This window comes from Manis pentadactyla, chromosome 10, assembly GCF_030020395.1.
Source record: "Manis pentadactyla isolate mManPen7 chromosome 10, mManPen7.hap1, whole genome shotgun sequence".
Taxonomy (NCBI): Eukaryota; Metazoa; Chordata; class Mammalia; order Pholidota; family Manidae; genus Manis; species Manis pentadactyla.
Genome location: NC_080028.1, coordinates 26439000 through 26459637, shown reverse-complemented (window position 1 = coordinate 26459637; position 20638 = coordinate 26439000). Strand labels below are relative to the sequence as shown.

The 20638-nt window shown below is 34.7% G+C and overlaps 2 protein-coding genes across 4 annotated transcripts in view; one reads left to right on the top strand and one right to left on the bottom strand.

The window, feature by feature from the left end:
- Positions 1–9445, top strand: part of PLEKHG7 (pleckstrin homology and RhoGEF domain containing G7) — a 50218-nt gene extending 40773 nt beyond the window's left edge. Inside the window, exons 14-17 of the mRNA XM_036891519.2 lie at positions 175–254; positions 2016–2169; positions 5671–5768; positions 6742–9445. Of these exons, the coding sequence (XP_036747414.1) occupies positions 175–254; positions 2016–2169; positions 5671–5768; positions 6742–6849 (440 nt within the window). The 3' untranslated portion in view covers positions 6850–9445. The remainder of the gene's footprint in view (positions 1–174; positions 255–2015; positions 2170–5670; positions 5769–6741) is intronic.
- Positions 9446–9543: 98 nt separating this feature from the next.
- Positions 9544–20638, bottom strand: part of EEA1 (early endosome antigen 1) — a 141006-nt gene continuing 129911 nt past the window's right edge. For all 3 annotated transcript variants that reach the window (XM_057486515.1, XM_036891056.2, XM_057486516.1), the window contains 7 exons: positions 18469–18654; positions 17099–17230; positions 15937–16122; positions 14770–15008; positions 14385–14505; positions 13797–13895; positions 9544–13082 (listed from right to left, as the gene is read on the bottom strand). In XM_057486515.1, the coding sequence (XP_057342498.1) occupies positions 12960–13082; positions 13797–13895; positions 14385–14505; positions 14770–15008; positions 15937–16122; positions 17099–17230; positions 18469–18654 (1086 nt within the window). In that variant the 3' untranslated portion in view covers positions 9544–12959. The remainder of the gene's footprint in view (positions 13083–13796; positions 13896–14384; positions 14506–14769; positions 15009–15936; positions 16123–17098; positions 17231–18468; positions 18655–20638) is intronic.

The following is a 20638-nucleotide window of genomic DNA, read 5'->3' as shown; positions in this document are numbered from 1 at the left end:
GGTCTCTGCTTTAGGGAGAAATCAGTTCAATGGTGGGGCTTCCTAAGCTGCAACCAGGTGTGACCAGACCCTGCCCCGCTTCGTTTTCTAAGGGAGCCTTGGATTAAAAACAAAACAAAACAAGACTTCTGCCTCCTATTTCCAGCCCGAATTTCACCTACTTTCTTTCCTCAGAAAGCACAAGATTCCTAGATGTTTATCTGTTTCTCTTCGATGATTTCCTCTTAGTTACAAAAACGAAGCGCAACAAAAAGGTAAATTGCTGCTGTTTCTAAAGATGTCTGCTAAGGAAGTTTAGGACTAATAAACTAAATAAGGTTCTAAAGTTTTGTTACAAACCAAAAGGTTCTCATACATAAATGTGATTTCACCCCCTAAAACATGGAGGCATTATAAACCAGTGGTTTTTCAGTCATATTGCTCTGACCTGAAAACCAGCCATAACAGCGAGTTACATTTCCTAAGGATGTCCAAGGTTATGTACCTTTTACAGTGACTCAGTCTGCATACTTCAAGGTAAGTCCTGGAAGCCACAGCCTAAGCAAACGAACCTAAAATACGTTCGCCTATATTGGCCCTTTCCTTGTCCAAATTGTCCACCACGATGCAAGCTGCCAGAAGAAGGGGTCTTTCTAAACTGTCTGCTGTCATGTGTTGAGGTGACAGCCACCACTCATTCTGATTTGGAAGCTCACATTCTTGAGAAATGCTGACTTGGGGGCCAGGGGTAGAAGGGAGGTCTGACCTTTCAGTGGCTACTGTATGTGAGAACTGTAGAAGCCTAACACACATATAGCTGGCATCACAGACCAAAGTCTCTTCTTCCCATTACTTATTATTGGTTACCATTATTCTTGTTATTAAGTATTATTGGTTACCATTATCCACTAAGCCACGGGCCTCATGGGCCACTAAAGGCTTTCTCTCTGACCTCCCACTTCATAGTCTGCTCCCTGAATGGCAGATGTCAATGGCAGCAGGAAGGGGACCAGCTCTAAGGCTCTCAGACCCCTGCCTGTTGAGGTGGGAGGAGGAGCTGCAATATGTCATAAGCCGTCAGTTATTTAATAATCTGTCACCTGACTCACTTCTGCCCCAAACGACTAGCCTTGCAGATATAAGATCATGAGACTAGATATCTCATATCTTTTAATAACCTAAGCTTCTAGATGGCATGTTGGTTAGTGGAGCTAAATAATTTAAGGATCTTTGAGCAATAAAATAGACACCCATTAATCAATCTATGAATAGTCGATGGGTGGTTGGGGTGGAATTGGGTCTTGCAGAATACTAAAAGCTGCAGTTGTGAAACTTGGAAGGCCTCCTACTTTAAGCTACCCAGACTAGCATGTCTTAACAAACCAAGCTCTGAAAATTCTCGATCCCCTTCAAAAACTTCGACTCCAGCATGGCTCACCTTCACGTCAAATTATGGCACAAATCAAAGCACATGAATTAATGTAGGGCATACTGACTATATTATGAGGCAACAGTCAGATTTCATGCTATATAACTTAATTCCTCTTTCTTATTTAATACACATCATGCAAGTCACAACCTTTGACATCCTTTTAAGAAAACTCAGCATCTTATATATCCAGCTTCTTAAGTTAATTCAGTTATTTACAAATCATACAGGACTGCATTGAAAGTTTAGTGTTAGACATCCCAGAGTTGACTGAAATGAGGCTCCCCTTTCTCATTCATCCAACTCAGTGCTATAGAGAGATTCTAGAAATGAACATCTTCCCATTGATGTGATGTTTTAAAATGTTTCCCAATTATGGACATCACCCATTATTTGAAGGTAATTAAACTTGGGGGCCAGAAACACCATGTTTAAAGTTTCAAATCACCATATACTTTGGGGAAATGCTTTTCAAATTCCGGAAAGAATAGCAAGCTGGATTTCAAGCAATTGTTTCTAAAAAATCAATTTGGTTAAGGATGCACTTTTGGTATATGCATCTATATTTATTTCCTATTTTGTGCATTATTTTCCTCTTCACTTTCAGAAACTTGGAGGCTCGGACACTGGTTTAATGTGCCCTTCACTTACTCCTGAGTTGCAAACAGTAATAAAAGAGGGTGGTTCGTGTACAGTTCTTGATCAGCCCATTCCACTAGATAGATTGGTGGTCAAAAGTATTGATCCACTTCATGTGTCAGGTACGTATCTATTTTCATCATTCGGCTTTTCTGCCATAACAAAGTTTTCTGTTGACCTTTTTTGGGTAATGAGATGAATGCAATTTAAATCTTCATCAAAGACAATATTGAGTTCCTATGTGGCCGTAGGTCACTCACTGTATGAACTGGTTATGAAGAGTGTTGGACTTGGTTTCCAGTGGGATGACAGAGCTTCGCCACTTGCTAGCTGTGTGACCACAAGTACAGCACTTAGATTTTCTAAGCCACAGATTCCTTTTGGTAAAATAGGAATAATAATATCTACTTCAGTGGGTTGCCATGAGAATTAAATAATTCATATAAAGCACTCAAGAAATAGCTCTTATCAGTAGTTATTATGTTATCATTACTAATACCACTGCTATTGTTAAAGCCCTGGTAAACCATGGCATGCTATGCCACCTTAGATATTTTATTACAATAGCTCCAGAAAAGATATATTTCAGAAATAAATACATATATGTGCACATGCACATATGTATATATACACACAATCTTTTATATATAAATAAGGTATATATATCTTAGTCATTTTTTCAAGCATGTCCTGAGTGTCTCCTGAGAACCAGGCACTCTGTGGGCACCCTGGAGTTACGGAGATGAATGAGCAACAGCCCTCATTCTTGGGGAACTCTCAGAACAATGAAAAATCAGTAAATCATGTCACAAAAGGAATTTGAAGAATATTTTGGTCTCCTTAGTGCAGAGTAGACAGTGGCAGTGTTCAGGAGGAAGCAGATGGTCTTTCTGCCTCAGTGTACGTGCATAAGGAGGCCAGCAGAAGACAGGCAGGAGGAGAGTCCTTCCTGTCCTAAGGGAGAGGCAGGTTAGGGGCCCACTACCCATCCCCTCATTTGCCAACCCAGCAGCTAAACCCAGAGCTTCACTGATTAGCTCAAGTCCACACTCTACGTGGCCGAGCAGTTTATTACACAGTGAATGAAAGAATGCATACGAGTATTTGTAATAAACTCAGACACAGTTACATTATAAAATAAAGCTAGATATGTAGTGCTTTACATGTGTTAACTGCTGAAAGGCTGCAAACTCTCTTGTCAAAAGCAGGAGGAAACCCGCACGCAGAACCAGAGCCTTCTGCCTTTGTCCATTCTTTCTACTTCCACTGAGACTTGCTGGAGAGAGAGCTGGGCAGGTCAGAAGGCCCTCGTATCTGATTTGGCTGGGACCACTTGTGGTGAGAGTGTTTCCAGAGCAAGCCCGAAAGGGGGCATCTTGGTGAGCAAAACCCTTCCTGGGTGTGCAGCCCCACCCCGTGTGCATCTTCTCCTGTGAAGTGGATGGCAGAGCTGTGCATGTAGGCCAGGACTCAGTATGCAAGGCCCACAATCACTTCCTTTAGTTTATGTTTTCTTGGGGGAAAAATGTTATAGAAGAGGGCATTTAGGGCAGGAATTTATTCTCACTACAGTGGCCATAGTTGGCAGATGCCGGCATGATAAACGAGCTTCCGGGGAGAAAGCTGCCAGAACTCCATGGGTTAGAGTGGGAGCTGCATGGGCTGTTTAGCCACTGCCCTGCCCGCTGCCAAGAACTTGGCTTTATGGTAAATCTGACATCACTGGATCACTTTGGGAGATGCATTTTTTCCCCTCTATTCCTTTTATTTAAAAATAAAAACAATACCTTTTTTAGAAGTATCCTTCCACCAGTTATTTTTCTGGTTTGTCACTACCATCTCATTTCTTTTCTACATATATATTTTTTTCTTGTTCCACTCACCTTAGGTTTGGACCGTTCAGATACAGTGTATGGGTTAAAGTAACTGTAGTGAGGGAATGAGTAAAGGGCGAGAAAAGAAGAGGTGGTGCTTTTGAGTGTCAAGAGACCTAGTTTCAAATCCTGGTGTATCATTTACAAGTTGTGCGACTTTGGAAAAATTCATCTAAGTCTGTTTCCTCCCTTGTAAGTGGGAATTAGCTACCCCATCTTATATGGTTGCTTCATGGTTTAAATGACACAAAAAAGAGAAAAATCATCACAGTGCCCAGTACATAGTAAGTGCTTAATAACTGGTGTCAATTATTATATTATTGTATTAGAATGTCAGGGGGAGAAGAGCTACTCCTGACCTATTTAATTTTATATGAAATGTTTCCCATTTATATGATCCCATTTAATTTTACAAGCCTAGCCATACCAGGTACAGTTGCTTACAAAGTCCCTTGTACTCATATTACAAACCTAACAAATATGATGCCTTGAATTACTGAGAACTAGTTACAATTTTTTGGGAAAATGGATTCCAAATTCCAGCCAAGAACCACCACCTGATCTTTTCAAGCATCACTTGCTTCATGTAATTTGTAAGGAAAAATATCAGGAGTGAAACAAACACAGCCAGACCTTTTGTACAGAAAGTCATTTTAATAGTCCTCTTGTCCCAACAGAGTTGAACAAACTTTCATGGCCTTATGGACTGTGTGATGGTAAAACTTAGGAATTAGGAGGTTTAGACAGTTGAAGTACCTGTGATTCTGGAATAGTTCTTGCAATTAAGAAAATAAAAAGTCTCACATTCGCTTTGATTCTGACATGAGGCCCATACTGCCTCAGTGAGTCTGAGCTAAACCCACAGATTTCAATAAACAGAAATAATGGCAGTGGACAAGCATCAGCTTCATGACGAGTCAGCAGTGTAAGCCAGCGCCCCCCTCCTCTCTGAAGCGTTCCTTGGTTATAACCAGAAGACCACCATGGCTTGTCTTTTATTTTGTTCTTAATCATAAATAGACAGTAGAAAACAATGTAGTGGCTGCAGAATTTTATTCCCTGCCTTGTATTAATAGTTCACAGCAGCAGCATTCATTTTAGAAGCTCCTTCAAATTTTTAAAAATATTTGTTCTCCAGGTATCTTATGTCATTTGTTTAACAGACCAGCTAGGAAATGACAGAAGAGACAGGTTTTCTGCAAACCCAGAAACCAGGCCAACATTTCTGTTTGTTTTGTTTTGTTTCATATTTCACTTAATTTGGTGGAGGCTGGATTTGTTTAGTAGATGTTTTGGCTTTTCTTGTCCTGGTACGTTCACCTGGCTTTGTGTTTTGCCACATCTTGTGTATAGCCCTTGTTTTGATGTGACTTCTCTTTAAAAATACAAAAATCAATAAAACAATTTTAAAAAGAATGGTAGGGGTCAAAGAAGAAACAATAACATACAGTTTCTCATATTTTTATTATCTGTATTTCACACACACAAAATCCACCCAGTATGCTAAGCTTCTTCTAGGAAGTGCCCATTTTCCATCACTTAAGCCAGAAGTTGCTGTTAGCTAAGAAACGAAGTTTTCATAGTTAGGTGGATCTATTTGGACATAGTAGTGAAATCTTGGTCTTTGAATCTGATTTTTTTTGGTAATTTACATAAAAAACAAACAAAAAGTCCAGGTTCTTATACTGAGCAACTGTTTGGATTTCATACTAACTGATTTGGCTTTTTGTCTTTGTAATCTTTTTCTAGTCTTTGGGCTGAGAAATGCTTTCCTTATACAACATGAAAACAGATACCGCCAGTGTATAGCAGCATTCTTATTACAAGCCCAAACGGAAAACACCAAAGTATGTATTTCAATTTTGTAGGTTTTGATTATTCAGACCTGACATAAGGGAAAATTCTCACCCCAAGCCTCTTCAGTAATGGTGAATGGAAAGTTTGTGTTTTCCTTCACCCACTTTGGGAAGCACAGAAGTTAGGAGGGGGAAGGATATGGACATCTAGTCCCTATCATGCTCAGAAATCTCAGAGGTGACACAGCCTCTCATTTCCTCCTGCAGCAGTAAGAACTGCATCTGATTTCTGCAGTTTCTATAGGAATGGGGGAAGAACTACTTTGGATTGCATGCTTGACTTTTAAAATGTTCCCATCAATTTCCAGAGTCCCAGTATGCAAATAATGTGATGTCAGCTTAAGTAAGGGATATAATAATGCAGCATTAAACCATGTCAAGTCTTCTCTTCCACTTTTCAAATGGTACCACTGTTGCTACAACTAGGATGCTGAGGAGCAGCTGCCTGGTTTCTGGTTTAACTCTGGTTTCTCAGAAGTTTTCATTTTTTGTCTTCCCCTGGTAGCCTTTCATCACAGCAACAATGTGGCCAGATCATTAATGCAAGATTGCATTATTAAGGGCTCAGTTTCCTGGGTCACTCCCCTCAGCCTGTTTTTCAAATTATGCCACTCGTTAAGAACTTCTATTTCCACACAAAATGTGAATTCAAGGAATTTAACTTCAAACTATTGATATTCTCAGTGCTCATTTTTCTAATTAGTAACCACTGATTATTATGGTTCCTTGTTTACTCATGACTCTATATCCAACTTGCATACCATATTCATTTAAAGATTTGCATCTTCATATAAATTAGAAGTATTTATATTAGACTTAAGAAAATAGAAAACATGCAAATGTTTCATTAGTCCTCATTTTAAAAAGCAACTCAATCAATACAGAATATTAATCCAATATGAGAAATTGTCAGCTTAACATTCTCTCTCTCTCTCCATATATATCTACGTGTTTTTTTGAACAGAAAACATGGATGGCACAAATAGCAGCAGCAATCTCTTGCTTCACCAAGAGTCAGGAAACCAAGAAAATATCTTTATTCACATTGCCTGCAGAATCCTCTGAAATTTAGATATCTAAAACAAGTGGCATATCTTTTTAGACACTAGGGATTAAAGTATTATTTTATTCAAGCTTTTGTAACACTTAGTGATGAGCTAGAAGGAAATGTGCATTTGAAAGGACTTCCAGAATTTGAGAATTTGAGCCAGGAAAGTCCTCAGTATAGAGGAATAATGACTGCAGCAAATCTGAGCTCTGAGGAGTTTCCTGCCAAATATATGCTGACATCCAGACTACCTTACAATGTTTCAGCCAGGCTGGCAAGAGGTGCCAGTGAAGCATGGTGCTGCTGTAATTTGTAAGTAGTCAAGGATCAGGTAAATGGAATGTCAGGAGGAAAACAATGTCCACCACATGTACCCAATATGAATTCTACCACCTTCCTTTGTGTTTATCTATAATGAAACCAATTTTCTTATATGGCTTGTAAACCAGCTGTGTAGTCCTACCTCACACTCAGTAGTACTTGATACAAAGTTTGATTGCTTTCTTAATACATTAAGAAATAAGACATATATTTTAGTAGTTTAAAAATTCCTATTCTCTGACAGTTTACCTATCTCAGGTGTATTTTACAATACTCTAACTTGGAAGTAGAAAATCCCAAAGAGTAAATTCTATTATTTTAAGAAAGAAAAAGCTGGTATCTGTTCCAGTTTCATTAGTTAACATTTTTACATGGGAGATTTTCGTAGAAATTAAGTTATCTTTATCTAAACCTCATTTTTTGAAGAATGATGGAGTTTGTCATAAAACTACTTTCTGGTTTTCAGTAGGGTGTGTGTGTTGTTAGCACAGTAGGTTTTATTTGGTAGGACTTGAAGCTTCATTAGAATTTTTATCAAGAAAGGCAGCTTAAATTGTATTACTGTGGTGGAATATACCATTAACTGCGCTTAAGGAACTAGTTCTTATGGTCAGATTATATCCAAAAAATCCACAAATTTCAATTTCAGGCATGGTACCGTTTCCAATTTCCAAAGTGGAAATGGTAAATTTATTAACCTGGGCTTCTAGACAAATGATGCCTTAACTGATCTCCTTCAGAGGGAGAAAGAAATAGAGAGGATGATGCCTGGGGAAGTCATGTGCACAATTCCTTGAGCAAAACACATATTTCATCATGTAAACCAGTACAGACAAGGGTAGCATAAAGGCTCTTGTGCAAAGGCCAACCAGTATTAAAATGAAGGGTCATAGTCTATCTAATAATGTCAGATATTTATTAGAGTAAGTGAAAATAAAGGAAAATCTGGAAAGCAATAACTACTGTTAATGTCTAAAAATCAGTGAGGGAAAACAAAGAACCAAGAAGGGAAGAACAGATTTCAAATGAGTTTCTAGAGATGGTGCCTGGATAGAACTGAAAGTAATTACGTCCAGGAGAAGACAACATAGATTTATGCAAGAGAAGATTCAGATAGAATTTTCTGGCCCAAAACTAATCTCTCTCTATATATATGTATATATTGCTTTTAGAAAAAAATTAACAATCATCTTGCAGGGATTTTTAGATATAAGCCAACCTGAGAGGAGGGCAATGAGCTAGGACTAAGTAATCTCAAGAGTACTTTTAGTTTCATGAGTCCAATAACCATATATTTATATGTATAGAGAACTGGTTTCTCCTTTACATTATTAAAGTGAGAGAGAGACTGACCAAATTAACATCAAGATGTACAACGGCTTAAAAATACACTATACACAAAGAGATATCTGCACTCCTATTTCCACTGCAGCATTATTGACAATAGCCAAGATGTAGGAAAAAACCTTAATGTCCATCAACAAATGAATGGATAAACAAAATGTGGTATGCCCACACAATGGAATACAATTCAGCCTTTACAAAAAATAGAAGGAAATTCTGCAATATGCAACACTAGATGAACCTTGAGAACATTATGCTAAAGGTAATAAAGCAAGCCAGTCAGATAAAGACAAATACTTTATGACTCCACTTACATGAGGTACCCAGCATAGTCAAATTCACAGCATCAGAATGGAGTGATGATTAGACTGGAGGGAGGAGGAAATGGGGAATTACTAATCAATGGGCATAGCAAGTTAAAAATGAGTAAACTCTATAGAGATCTGCTATGCTGTACACTTAAAAAGCTATCAAGAGGGTAGAGTTCATGTTAAGTTTTTTTTAACCACAAATACAATTTTAAAAAAGAATATGCTATATATTTAAACTAGAATTCTATAAAGCTCCCAAAAGAACATATCCAATATATACTATATTAAGTGCTTGAGAATATACACACTGAATTCTTCAGAGGGAAACACACATCACAGTAAAATGAAAAAAGACTTGTGCCACTTTGATTCCCAGGAAAAAAGAACAGTGAAAAACAATGGTACACTGAGCCTTCAGAAAGTATCTTTAATTGGTCACCTGGGTATTAACCTGAGATACACAATGAAAGAGGAAAATTTAATACTGCTTAATTTTTCTTTTTAGTTTTGTTAATTCTCCATGATAATGAATGGAATGAAAATGGAATGTCTAAAACAAAATGGCATGAGTAATTTATCCTGAAATTATGAACTTGATTACTATTGTAATTTGAATATTAAATCATACCCGTCTGTATCTAAGTGCAAAGTTCTAACATCCTGTGAATAAATTAATGCAAAATCATTAGTATCTTATTCTCTTTTTAAATAGACAAAATAATTTATAGTCACAGAATGTATCTACTAGAAAGAAATGATTTTTAATATCATCTTTAACATATTTAAAAAAAGCAACAATTCAGTAAGGATCCTTCCATTGTTCTTTATACAAATTTAAATGCGGTTATGTAATTTATGAGTTACATTTATAATCAATAACCTTCCACTCACTGAGTTTAGAAATAACAGTATTTACTGAGCTAAACTCTCTCACAAAATAAGGCACAACTACATAATCACAAGAAGTAAACACAATACAAATAATGAATCCAAAAACTAAACAAGAAAATATTCATGCAAAAGTATCTACAAAAGCTATGAATATATGATCCAGTTCAAGGAAGTACAGAATGTCGTATACATAACTGCATCATCATGTTACAATAAATTCATTACTTCTACACAGAAAGAACTTAGTTATTTCCAATTCTATTTCATACAATTTTACATAAATTTAGTAAGTTTATGCACAATATTCACATCTGCAACAATAACAAATTGATCATTAAAATTCAGGCAAAGGGCAATTAAGACACAATAATGTGTGGTACATTATAATTACAGAATACCATTCATCAAGTTCATGTCTAGGAATATTAAATTGATGGCAAATTTAAATATTGCGGACCAAATCATCCAAGGTTTTATAGCCAAAGTACATTTAAAAAAAAATAACCTGCTACAGTCAAATAGGTCGTGGATATTAAAATATGTGATCATAATTTGCTCTCCACTTAAAACATTTTAATGCAGATACAAGTTTTTAAAAAAAGTGACTTTGAAGTCCTCAAAACTATAATTATAAAGCCTTTTTAAGAGAGATGGAATACTAAGAAATTTGGCAATTACCACTTAAAATTACTGTGAGGAAACTATTACACTAATTCCACAGTAAGAGGTAGTTGAACAAAATGTCATTTATACTGCATTGAGGTTTCTGTGTTTGTTTCCCTCTTTTTTCTTCAAGATGAATAAACCCCATGCCAGCAGCTTTGCTTTCTTTCTATTAAAAAAATTCTACAGGTATGGTATATTGTACACAAACCCAGCACTGATTTTAACTCACATTTCAATTCTGGGGTTTGGAATTTACTACCATGTGATACCAACATGCTTTGCATTAGAGCCAAGAGCTGGGACTCTGCATATGCCATCTCTAACTCACTGACAAACAACAACAGACATCTAAAATGCAGAGCCAGTAAAGACCCAAAAGATGATTTTTTAATTAAAAGAAAAGAAAACCCTTTTTGTTTACAGAACACCTTCCACTGGTGAGAGTTAATAGCAAAAATAATAGGTTTCACTTCTAATTTATTAGTATAGTAGCCTAGGGTAAATTATGCAGGACCTATGAAATAAGATAAGCTAGATGAAAACTAGAAAATCAAATACATATGGTTTTATTTGTTGTCCTCACAGTTCTTTTGTGAATATGTGGGCAGGGGACAAAACAGGGAAAGGCCTTCAGTGCACCCAATTAGGAGATGAAGTTAACAGATATTCTAATCTAGAAGAATTCTCATGAAGGCTTATTATCTTAAAAAAAAAGTATGGTGGTGCTGTGAATATGTTTTTCCAGTATACTTATTACATTACTTACATGTAAAAGTATAGAGTTAAGACTATTTGAAAGGATTTGTTTAAGTATATGAAGATGCTTAAATAATTTCAGCTCAATTTATATTATTCAACTATAAAGAGTCCTTTATTAAAAAATTTGTACTTCTTCATTATTTAAGCTCAAGGACATATATTTTTCCAAGTCTGAAGACTCAGTCAGGGTCCTTAATAGCTATTGCTAACAGGGTTTAATGGGTTTTTAAAAAAATAATTAAGTGAATATATGGCAATCTCTTTTAGTTTATATATATATTATAGGTAAAGCAGAAACATGATATTTCAGGATGATATTTAAAAGCAAGTACATATTATAAATCATTTGTTGTAAATGAAATACTCCCATCCTTCCCTATTATTACCAAATGACTGCACTGCATGAATGTATAACTTTACATTTCTTCCCTACAAGAGTAATAAGTCAATACTAGACATCTCCTCAGCTGTTTTTCAATTTTCCAAATTAGTAAGACTATAAAGTTCAATTCCATTGTTCAGCATACAAATAAACTAACTTTTAATTGTCTTTAATTAGCCATTCTGTTTCATTTTAATGATAATGTTGGGATTCCTACATACATTTGTATTTGGTGATAACTCTATTCTGTTAAATAAGGTAATTTCACAGCATTATTTTTGTAAAATAAAAAGATTTACCAGTTGATATGGTACTGCAAATTCAGAACCACTTTAAATTTAAGTCAAGTTTAGAACTTTAAAAAATTCTTCCCTGTTAGGTAAGAAGAAAATATGAAGTAGAATACTTACTGTCTCCTTACCATTTTTATTTGTTTTCACAGATGAAACTATAACACTATCAGTTACTAGCTTTAAGATGCAATATTACAAAACAGTTTCAGTGAAGCTGAGCTATGCTTTAAAGGTTAGACCAAGTAAAGGAAAAAAACAAACTCAGATTCGTGAAGATGCTGGAGAGACAAAATTAGGCTGTAATATGAAGACTAATCTCAGAAGACTTTCCACTTACAACAAACTGAAAACAGGACCATTATACAATTTCCATTATCCATCCTCCTGGGATGATCAGGGTGGGAAGTTTTGTAGAATTCTGAATTGAGAATATGTGGGAGTTCAAAAATGAGACAGAAAAAGACAAAAAGAAAAATTAACCCTAATCTTTAAAATATAACCCCAGGATAACCATAAAGTAATAATTTTACAGAGGTTTTCATAAAATCCACCCAAGAGAATTTAATCAGTATTGTTAAAACAAAACCATGTTTGAATTCATAGTTCATACATACATATCTCAACATAAACTATACTGAGAACACTCAAATAATACATTTATAACAACAGTGAAAGTGAGCTATGGACCTATACATCAGAAAAAAAAGTTTTATTCTGTGTATGACTTCACAAAGAGAATACCTAATGTAACTAGTGTACTACTGTGCAACATAAATGATTCGATGACATCATCCATGTACATTTCCATATACTAAATTTGGGAGAAAGAAGTAAGCTATGGAAGTATACTCATGTCAGTTGTGAACAATGAAATTATATTTAAAAAAATACACTGCTATTTTCTGTCCAAAGTTTATTTACATTTCATAGGCTAATTCTGAACTTGGCATGAAAGCTGTTCCAGGGCTAAATGGAAAAAAAGTAATGAAAGATGAGCCCAAGTCTCACAAAAATAGAAGATCGACAACTTTCCAAAATACACGAATTCTAATTTGGTTTAGTATTGCAACCACGGTCCAAATGAAATAGTAGTCCAAGACTTCCATTAAGTGCATTTATTAAAAATCTAATGTTAGTGTAATATTATCCTGAAGTTGTGATAACCCATTATCCTTGCAAGTCATTGAAACATGCATCACAGACACGAACAGGCTTCTTGGAAGAAGGAGTTAAGGCATTTTTGGCTGAACATTCAGCACAGAAGATATTTCCACATTGTCTGCAGTGATGCTGTAAATGACAAAAATCAAACAACTTCAAGCATAAAGACTATACCAAAAGCATTATGAGACTACAAGACTATTGCACACTGCACTGTGAAGGTATGTAAACTTTCAAGTAATTAGTGTACTACTTAATGATAAAATATTCAATATATCAATTTAATCCCTAAATTGATTTGAAAGCTTTGTATTTATCAGATATTATACTAAACATTTTATATAGAATTTATCCTGTAATTCTCAAAAGAACTTCAGGAGGCACCAAAAAAGTGTTACTAAAGCACTTCTTTCATGTGAAAAATCATCCCTATTTGCCAGATGTTTCAGGAATAATTTCTTCAGTAGGAATATAAACTTGAAACATCACATGATGCTATTATTTACAATAAATTTTTTTTATCTTTGTTTTTTCTTCCTTCAAAAGAAACCACTGATAATTAAAACATACAAATTTAATACTGGCACAGTGGTTCAGAAACGATTATTCCAGAGATTAACTCAGTAGGAAGTCAATGACTGAATTTAAAACTAAAACTGAGACACATACACCAACCAAATACTAGATTGCATAAATGTAATTATTCTATGTAGTTGTAAATTAATCAATAAATGAAAAAAAGTTTTTAAATCTGTCAAATGCAAGATTATTTTGATGGTTAAAATATTAATTGCTACTGAGAATAAAATCCAGAACCATAGTAATACAAACAAAATCATTTACCCGTCTCACTGTTACTGAAAAGCCTTTCCCACAGGCCATGCAATTTTGTACTTCATTGTCTTCAGCCCACTTTCTATTCAAAGCTTGGGTATGTTTGATCTATTTTTAAAAAAAGTTTAAAAACGTTAAATACATTTATTTAAAGAATGATTGGTCATTTCTATTTTGGTATCCAAGTTTTATAAAATTTTGACTATATGCAACCTGGGATAAAATTTTAAAAATCAGAAATACTTTGGTCAGCTCTGATTGTCAAAAACTGCTACATTCTTATGTCTAAATGACAAAATGAGTAAATAAACAAAGCATAATACATAGTGCTTACCTATTTCATGATGTTCTTAAATTTGTCCAGTACTGACAATTCATGAATGACATGGACTTCTTAGTAACCCCTGGGGTCTCTCAGACAAGTTAGTTATCTCATATTTAATTATCCATTAATACCTACAATACTGCTACACAGACAACAGCCACTCAAAAGTATTTATTAAATATGTGAGACTTTTTTTAAAAGGCTGAAAAATGCTTCTCACAAAGAGGTAAATTCTAGATTAACAAGCTGTCTCACATCAGTAGGTAACTTACTTGAAGGGACTGATTTTCTCTGCCCAGCTCCTGAACTGCTGCAGTTGTATTATCCAGCTTTCTTTGCAATTCTAGTACTTTGGTTTGAAGCTTTTCTATTTCACCTTCTCCTTTAAGACATCTAGAATAGATGGTAAGAGACAATTTTTTAAACATTAAAGATCCTTCTAGAACACAGATAATGAACTACTTTGGTAACTTTAAATATAACACATAAATTTCAACTATCTAATTGCTTTAAGGGTTAGTTTTTATTAGCTACTTAAATATCTGCAAGAGTTATGCACTCTTCCCAAGATTCTTTTTCTATTTTAAAAAATGTAAAATGACAATCACTTTTATCACTTAGAATGGAAATACACTAATTTTACTAAACATCCATCACCTTTCCAATAGTGCTCTCCTTTCATCCTGATTATTCTGAATTGTTGCTTCTAATACTGCGATTTCGCCCCGTAAGTCATCCGTCTGTTTCTCGAGCTCACTAACTCTCCGTTGACTTGACTGCCACTCCTTCTTGACAGTGCCTAAATTTTCATTTAATGCTGTAATCTGCATAGTAAGTTTAGCTTCATTTTCTTCATGCTTCTTCATTCCTACTTCTTTTTCTTTTATTTCAGAATGCTGAGTATAAGAAAAACAGGAGGGGCAAAAACCTATTACTCAAGTAGCACAAAATAAATTTAAATTAGTCTTGAATTTAAAATACTGGCAATAAATAATGCTACTTCTCCAGGAAAGAAGGCACAAGAATATATTTCATTATACACTAATAAAATAGATTCCACAAACGTGTGTCATCTGAACTGACTCAAAGGCCACAATGCCAAAATGATGGTCGGCAAACCTCAAGCTTAAGTAAAGCAATTTGAGATTTTCCTTTTTTCCATTAGAGCAGGGAAGAACACAGGAAGAACAAGGTACCCTGAAGACAAAGCTGGCATTTTCTTATGTTTCAAATTCATGTGCATCCTGTTGTCTCTCCCTTGTCTGCCAAAAAAACAGTATAAACCCTTCACATCAATGTGTGAACTTGAAATTGCCATTCTTTAACTAAGACATTCAGCAGTCAAATCATCTAGGGATATTTGGACTTCATTCAGAGGAGGAAAGCCAGATGCTTCCTATTTGGCGTGTACAGCTTAGGGAAGGAAAAGTAACCTTCGGTCATCTTAACGCCAAACTGAAGTTTCCGTTCTTATCCACATTCTATTTGACCAAACAAACGAGTTTAACATGATTAGCATTCACACCATTTACATGAATCTACATAGTTGTGAGTTGGTTTGTTTGTTTTTCTGGCACTAGAAGTGTTACATTTTTTAATTTAGTTTTATTGGGTTTTCACTTATATAAACCAGAACATAATTACAGAATAAAATACTTCCAATCACATGCCAGCTATTTGAACAAATCAGATCTCCTTTCTTAATCAAATATTTAAATGTTAGATGGGCATTTGAACCATAACTCTCAAGTAGAAAATCCCCTCTTACTGGACTGGATTTACAAAATCAATTTTAAAACAACTTCCTACCATTAACATACTGACCAATTTAGCTTCTTTTTCAATAAATTCTTTCTTCAGCTCATCTTCTTCCTTTTTCACCTGCTCTTTTAGCATTTGCTGATTTCTCTTCTCCTGTTCAAGGGTTGCTTTCAGGGAATCTACTTTCCCTTGAAGCTCTAATTTCTGCTGAATCAAAAGTTGTTTGGCTTCCTTGAGATTTGTTACTTCCTATTGAGAAAGTAAGGCCAAAAATAAATCATCTTTTATAATAAGTTTCAAACTGTTGCTGAAATTTATGCAGCTTATTGAAATAATAAGCTTAGTTTTAGACTAGTCTCTTATAAGATTCTTAAAGTTCAATATTTCAAACAATTGGCTAAAAAGATGCAAGATTATTTACTTCCTGCTCAATAGTCATTGAATTCACGTTTCACTGTGCAGGCACATGTTTTGATTATGTGAAAAATTTCTACCCCATATTCTCCCTTTCCTCACTTAGGAAGCATTTATCAGTCACCGTTTAGGCATCACATACTTTGTTAGGGTCTAGGGATATAGACATAAAGATGAATTATATTCCCTGCTTTAAAGAAGCCACAATCTGGAAGAGCATAATGTCATAAAGAGATAATTAATCAAAAAAAAATGGTAAGTGGACTGACAGACATAGAAGATATGAAAGCACTCAAGAAGAGATCTAACTTTTCTCTAAGAAAATAAATAACATTTATTTATTTATAGTAAGGAAAGGAAATTATAAGCAATTAGTTTCTTCAGCTGGCACCCTAGCTATGCTTATGAGAAAAATACTCAAAAGAAGAGATTATTATAGGATTTAAGGAAGAAAAACAACTGAAAAAACAAAATCCCTTGAAATTTTAATTCTAAACTCTTAAATAGTTTGAAGTTTACTATCTACAAGCATAATTTTCTAAATCAATAGCTCCCTTAATTATCATCTCAACAAAATCTGAACTTTTAGGGTTACTTCGTGCTTTATTCAGTAATCTGAAAACAAAATTAACATGTTTCAATATGTATATAGATGTTATGTAATACAAGGGCATTAAGAAAGGAAGAGTATTTGTCAAAAACAACAAAACAATGTGCTTGGCACATAGTAGTTTCTCAATCAATCAATCAATTTAAACAAAAATAATACAATGCAGAAAGAACAATGTTTACAGTGATAAGATTAACATACCTTTATGCTTTCTTGCTTGTGGGACTTGAGTTCTTCACTCAATCTAGCAATTTCTTTTTCTTGTCTACCCTTAATTTCCTCTATCTCTGCCAATTTAGATTTTTCATTTACGAGTTCTTTTTCTTTCAGTGACTGTAGAAAAATGATTTATTAAAAAAAAAACCAAAAAACTGACAATTAATGTGACTGCTACTATTATTGACATTGTCTCTGCCCCCCATAAGGTAACATGAACAAATTACTTACATTCTTATGCCTCTGTCCTTATTTATACAAGGTAAATAAAAATAAGATTATAAGGATTAAATAATTAATACTTTAAAATGAATAGTGCCTGGCCAAAGAAAGGATCCTATAATATTCAGTCCAAACTACCATTCTTACTCTTATCAATACTGTAATCATTATTATATTTACTATCACTACGTTACCTAAGGTACCTAGCTAAGAGTATTATATATTATCTAATTTAATCTCTATACTAGGTAGCTTTTTAAAATTCTCATTTTATAGGTAAATGAACAAAGGTTTAGAGAAGTTAAATAATTAGAAGTAGAGCCAAAACTAAAAGTTTGCCTGATCTAAAACCTTTGCAATTAAAGGCCTCTACACTATAGTTTGATTGGAATTTACTAAACTTGAGGCAAAAATCATGAATTTCATGCCAGCTTCACCAGCCCCACCCCCACAAAAACATCCTACAATATTTTTTAATTAAAGAGAATTTCAGGAATTGCACAATTTAGATATACCAAGAACTTCAGGAATCATACACTTCAGAATAATATCCTATCAGCTGATGGAAATATATATCAAAATAAAATATTTCCTAGAATCTGAATTACTCTTTCATATAGAAGTTTTAACTGACTTTTAAATGTACTGGTCATATAATACAGTGCTTCCAACTTTATAACTCAGCATCATTTATACAAAATACACCCCCACTTTCCCTTAGAAAAAGCTGGTTCTTGATTTTAAGAATTCTTTAAAAGATTAAGAATTTTTTCTAGACCTTTTTCTATGTCTTTCACACATCTAGAGGATAACATGTTGTATGAGAAATAGTTGAGGGGCTATAATACCTCCTTTCGAATAATCATGGGTCTATAGTGTGGAAAACAGATTTGTTTGCAAAACTAAGAAGAGCAGTAAGAAAAATGGATAGAAATGACAAGAAAACTATTAAGAAGGACTTCCTAGCATTAAAATTCCAATTACCAAAAAAAACCTTTTATCAGAAATCACAAGTCCATCTGACAGAACACTGAAAATAAAGGTGATACTTGTAATGGGTAAGAGGTTTGACTGGATGATCTCCACAGACATTGCAACTCTAAGATTCCAGATTGAGTCAGAAAATGACATGCCTTTTCTTTTTGAATTTCTTGTAGGTTTTTACACTGCTCTTTCAACTGCTGTTCTTTCTTTGCTGAATCTTGCTCCAAAGTAGCCTTGGCAGTCTTCAGTTCTTGAATCAATTTACTTTGGTTTCCAATTTGATTTCTGTTTGAAATCAAGTCCTCTTGTGCTAGAGAAAGCTTCTCTTCTACAGACTTAAAAAAAATTTCCCCAAATTATTGTATGTAATTTTTTGAGCAACTTTCAACAGAAACAAAACAGTTAGCAAAAGCATAAAGGAAAGCAATATACTATAAAAATATAGTAGGTTATACCCTTCAGTAAGATCATGTAATAGAGAAAGAATGCTGGATAATAACTCTCTAGCCTGTGGAAAGCATTTATCATATAAATAGTTAATAAAACTGAAGCAATTCCAAAAGTGTATACTGGCAAAGTGACATGAAGGAATATCAAATAAGTAGGGATGATATCAAAAACGCCCAGAGAACATATGGTTATGGTTAGAGAGAGAGAGAGAGACATGGGAAAACATGAAAAAAGCAATTTAAGAAGAGAGTTAAGTGCTATGTTTTGTATATGCATATTAGTTTTGTAGGATCTATGGTGTCCCTTAATAACATGTTAAAACCTTTAATAAATAGAAAGAGATTTTTGTCTTGGGGGAAAAATACTATATTTACATCTGTCAACCAGATCAAGTGAACTAAAAGAGGAAGGTCAATCAGACATCTAAAACTCTATTTCTGACAACGCCCTCGCCCAGTCTCTTAACTTTCCATTTGTGTGGTACAAGCAGTCCTGTCAGTTAACACAGTCCAAGATTACTGACTGTTGGGAGTTCCACATATTTTGAGACGTTGAAGCTCAAAAAGAAAGGGTAACCTCTTCAACCTGTTAGATTTCATTCGTGGGTAGATATGGTTAACAGGTGGATAATGGAAAATGGCAGGAATTTTGCCACTCTCGGTTGCTATTGCTAAGAATCAGTAGGGAAGGGAACTAACTCTAAGATGCTCTTCCACAATCTACAATAAGTTCATCATTCTTATTCTTGAGATAAAGCTCCTCTAAAAAGGACGCAGAAGATATAATTCTGGAAGGATCCCTGCTGGCCAGGCTTGGCTATTATAAGCATTCAATAAAAAATAGATGAAAAATAAGTAAATGACTGAAGGCCATTATTTAAGGGATTTAAGCTTATTCCTTACAAATAATCCAATTCAAGTCTTTCTGACACAAATCGAATTTCTATTTTCAGTGGCTTCCAATAGAACACTAAGAATCCTACAGATTCTTTTTCAGAAAAGACCTAAAGTCATCAGTCCTTTATCAATCAAGCAGTTAACTGTTAACTGAGTATTCTAATAAAGTAGACAGGAGGATAAAAGATAGTCTTTGACTTAAGGGAGCTGACTGTGTAGCCTGAAAAACAGAGCCAGCATGTGAAATGGAAGCTGTACAAGGTAGCAGATCATTTGCTAAGTGCCAAATGCACAAAGGAAAGACAAGTGTGAGAGTCTCTGGGATATATTTATAGAAGACTCCATGGCGCTATATTACAAAGGGTGAGAATGATTTCAGATAAAAATAATAAAACTTGACAAAGCCTAATCCATACAGTCTGTAGCAACTGCTAATTAGGTAAAAGAGATCCTCATGTAATGCTAAAGATCAAGGCTTGCTTGAGACAGAAAGTAATTGTACCCACAACCTCCAATCAGAATTCCAAACTCCCCATGGTTTAAATAACAACCCATAGAATTTTAAACTCCCCAAACCCAGTGGCTTAATCTTTAAAGTCAAGCTCAAAATCTGGACTACTCTTTTCTAAAGATGCTAAGACACTGCTCTACCTTGCCTCTGAACACTCATCTATGTCATTCAATGGTATAATACCATGCATTTTTAAATATTCTTTGATCGCTCTTGTTTCAGACCACTTATTTTCACCTGCTCAGCATCTTCTCTTCCCTTACGGAACTCCCCCACCATCACATTTGACTGTTGGAGCTCTTTAACTCAGCCACTCCCACTGGAGTAGGCAAATTCCTGGGCAGATCAACTAGGAACCTTGATCCTGAATACTTCAATCACATTATAGTAGTACAACTGAAAAAAAAGAATTTCTGCAGTGTTCTGTGGTAGTTATTGATTTTTGTCGGTTCAATATTGTCC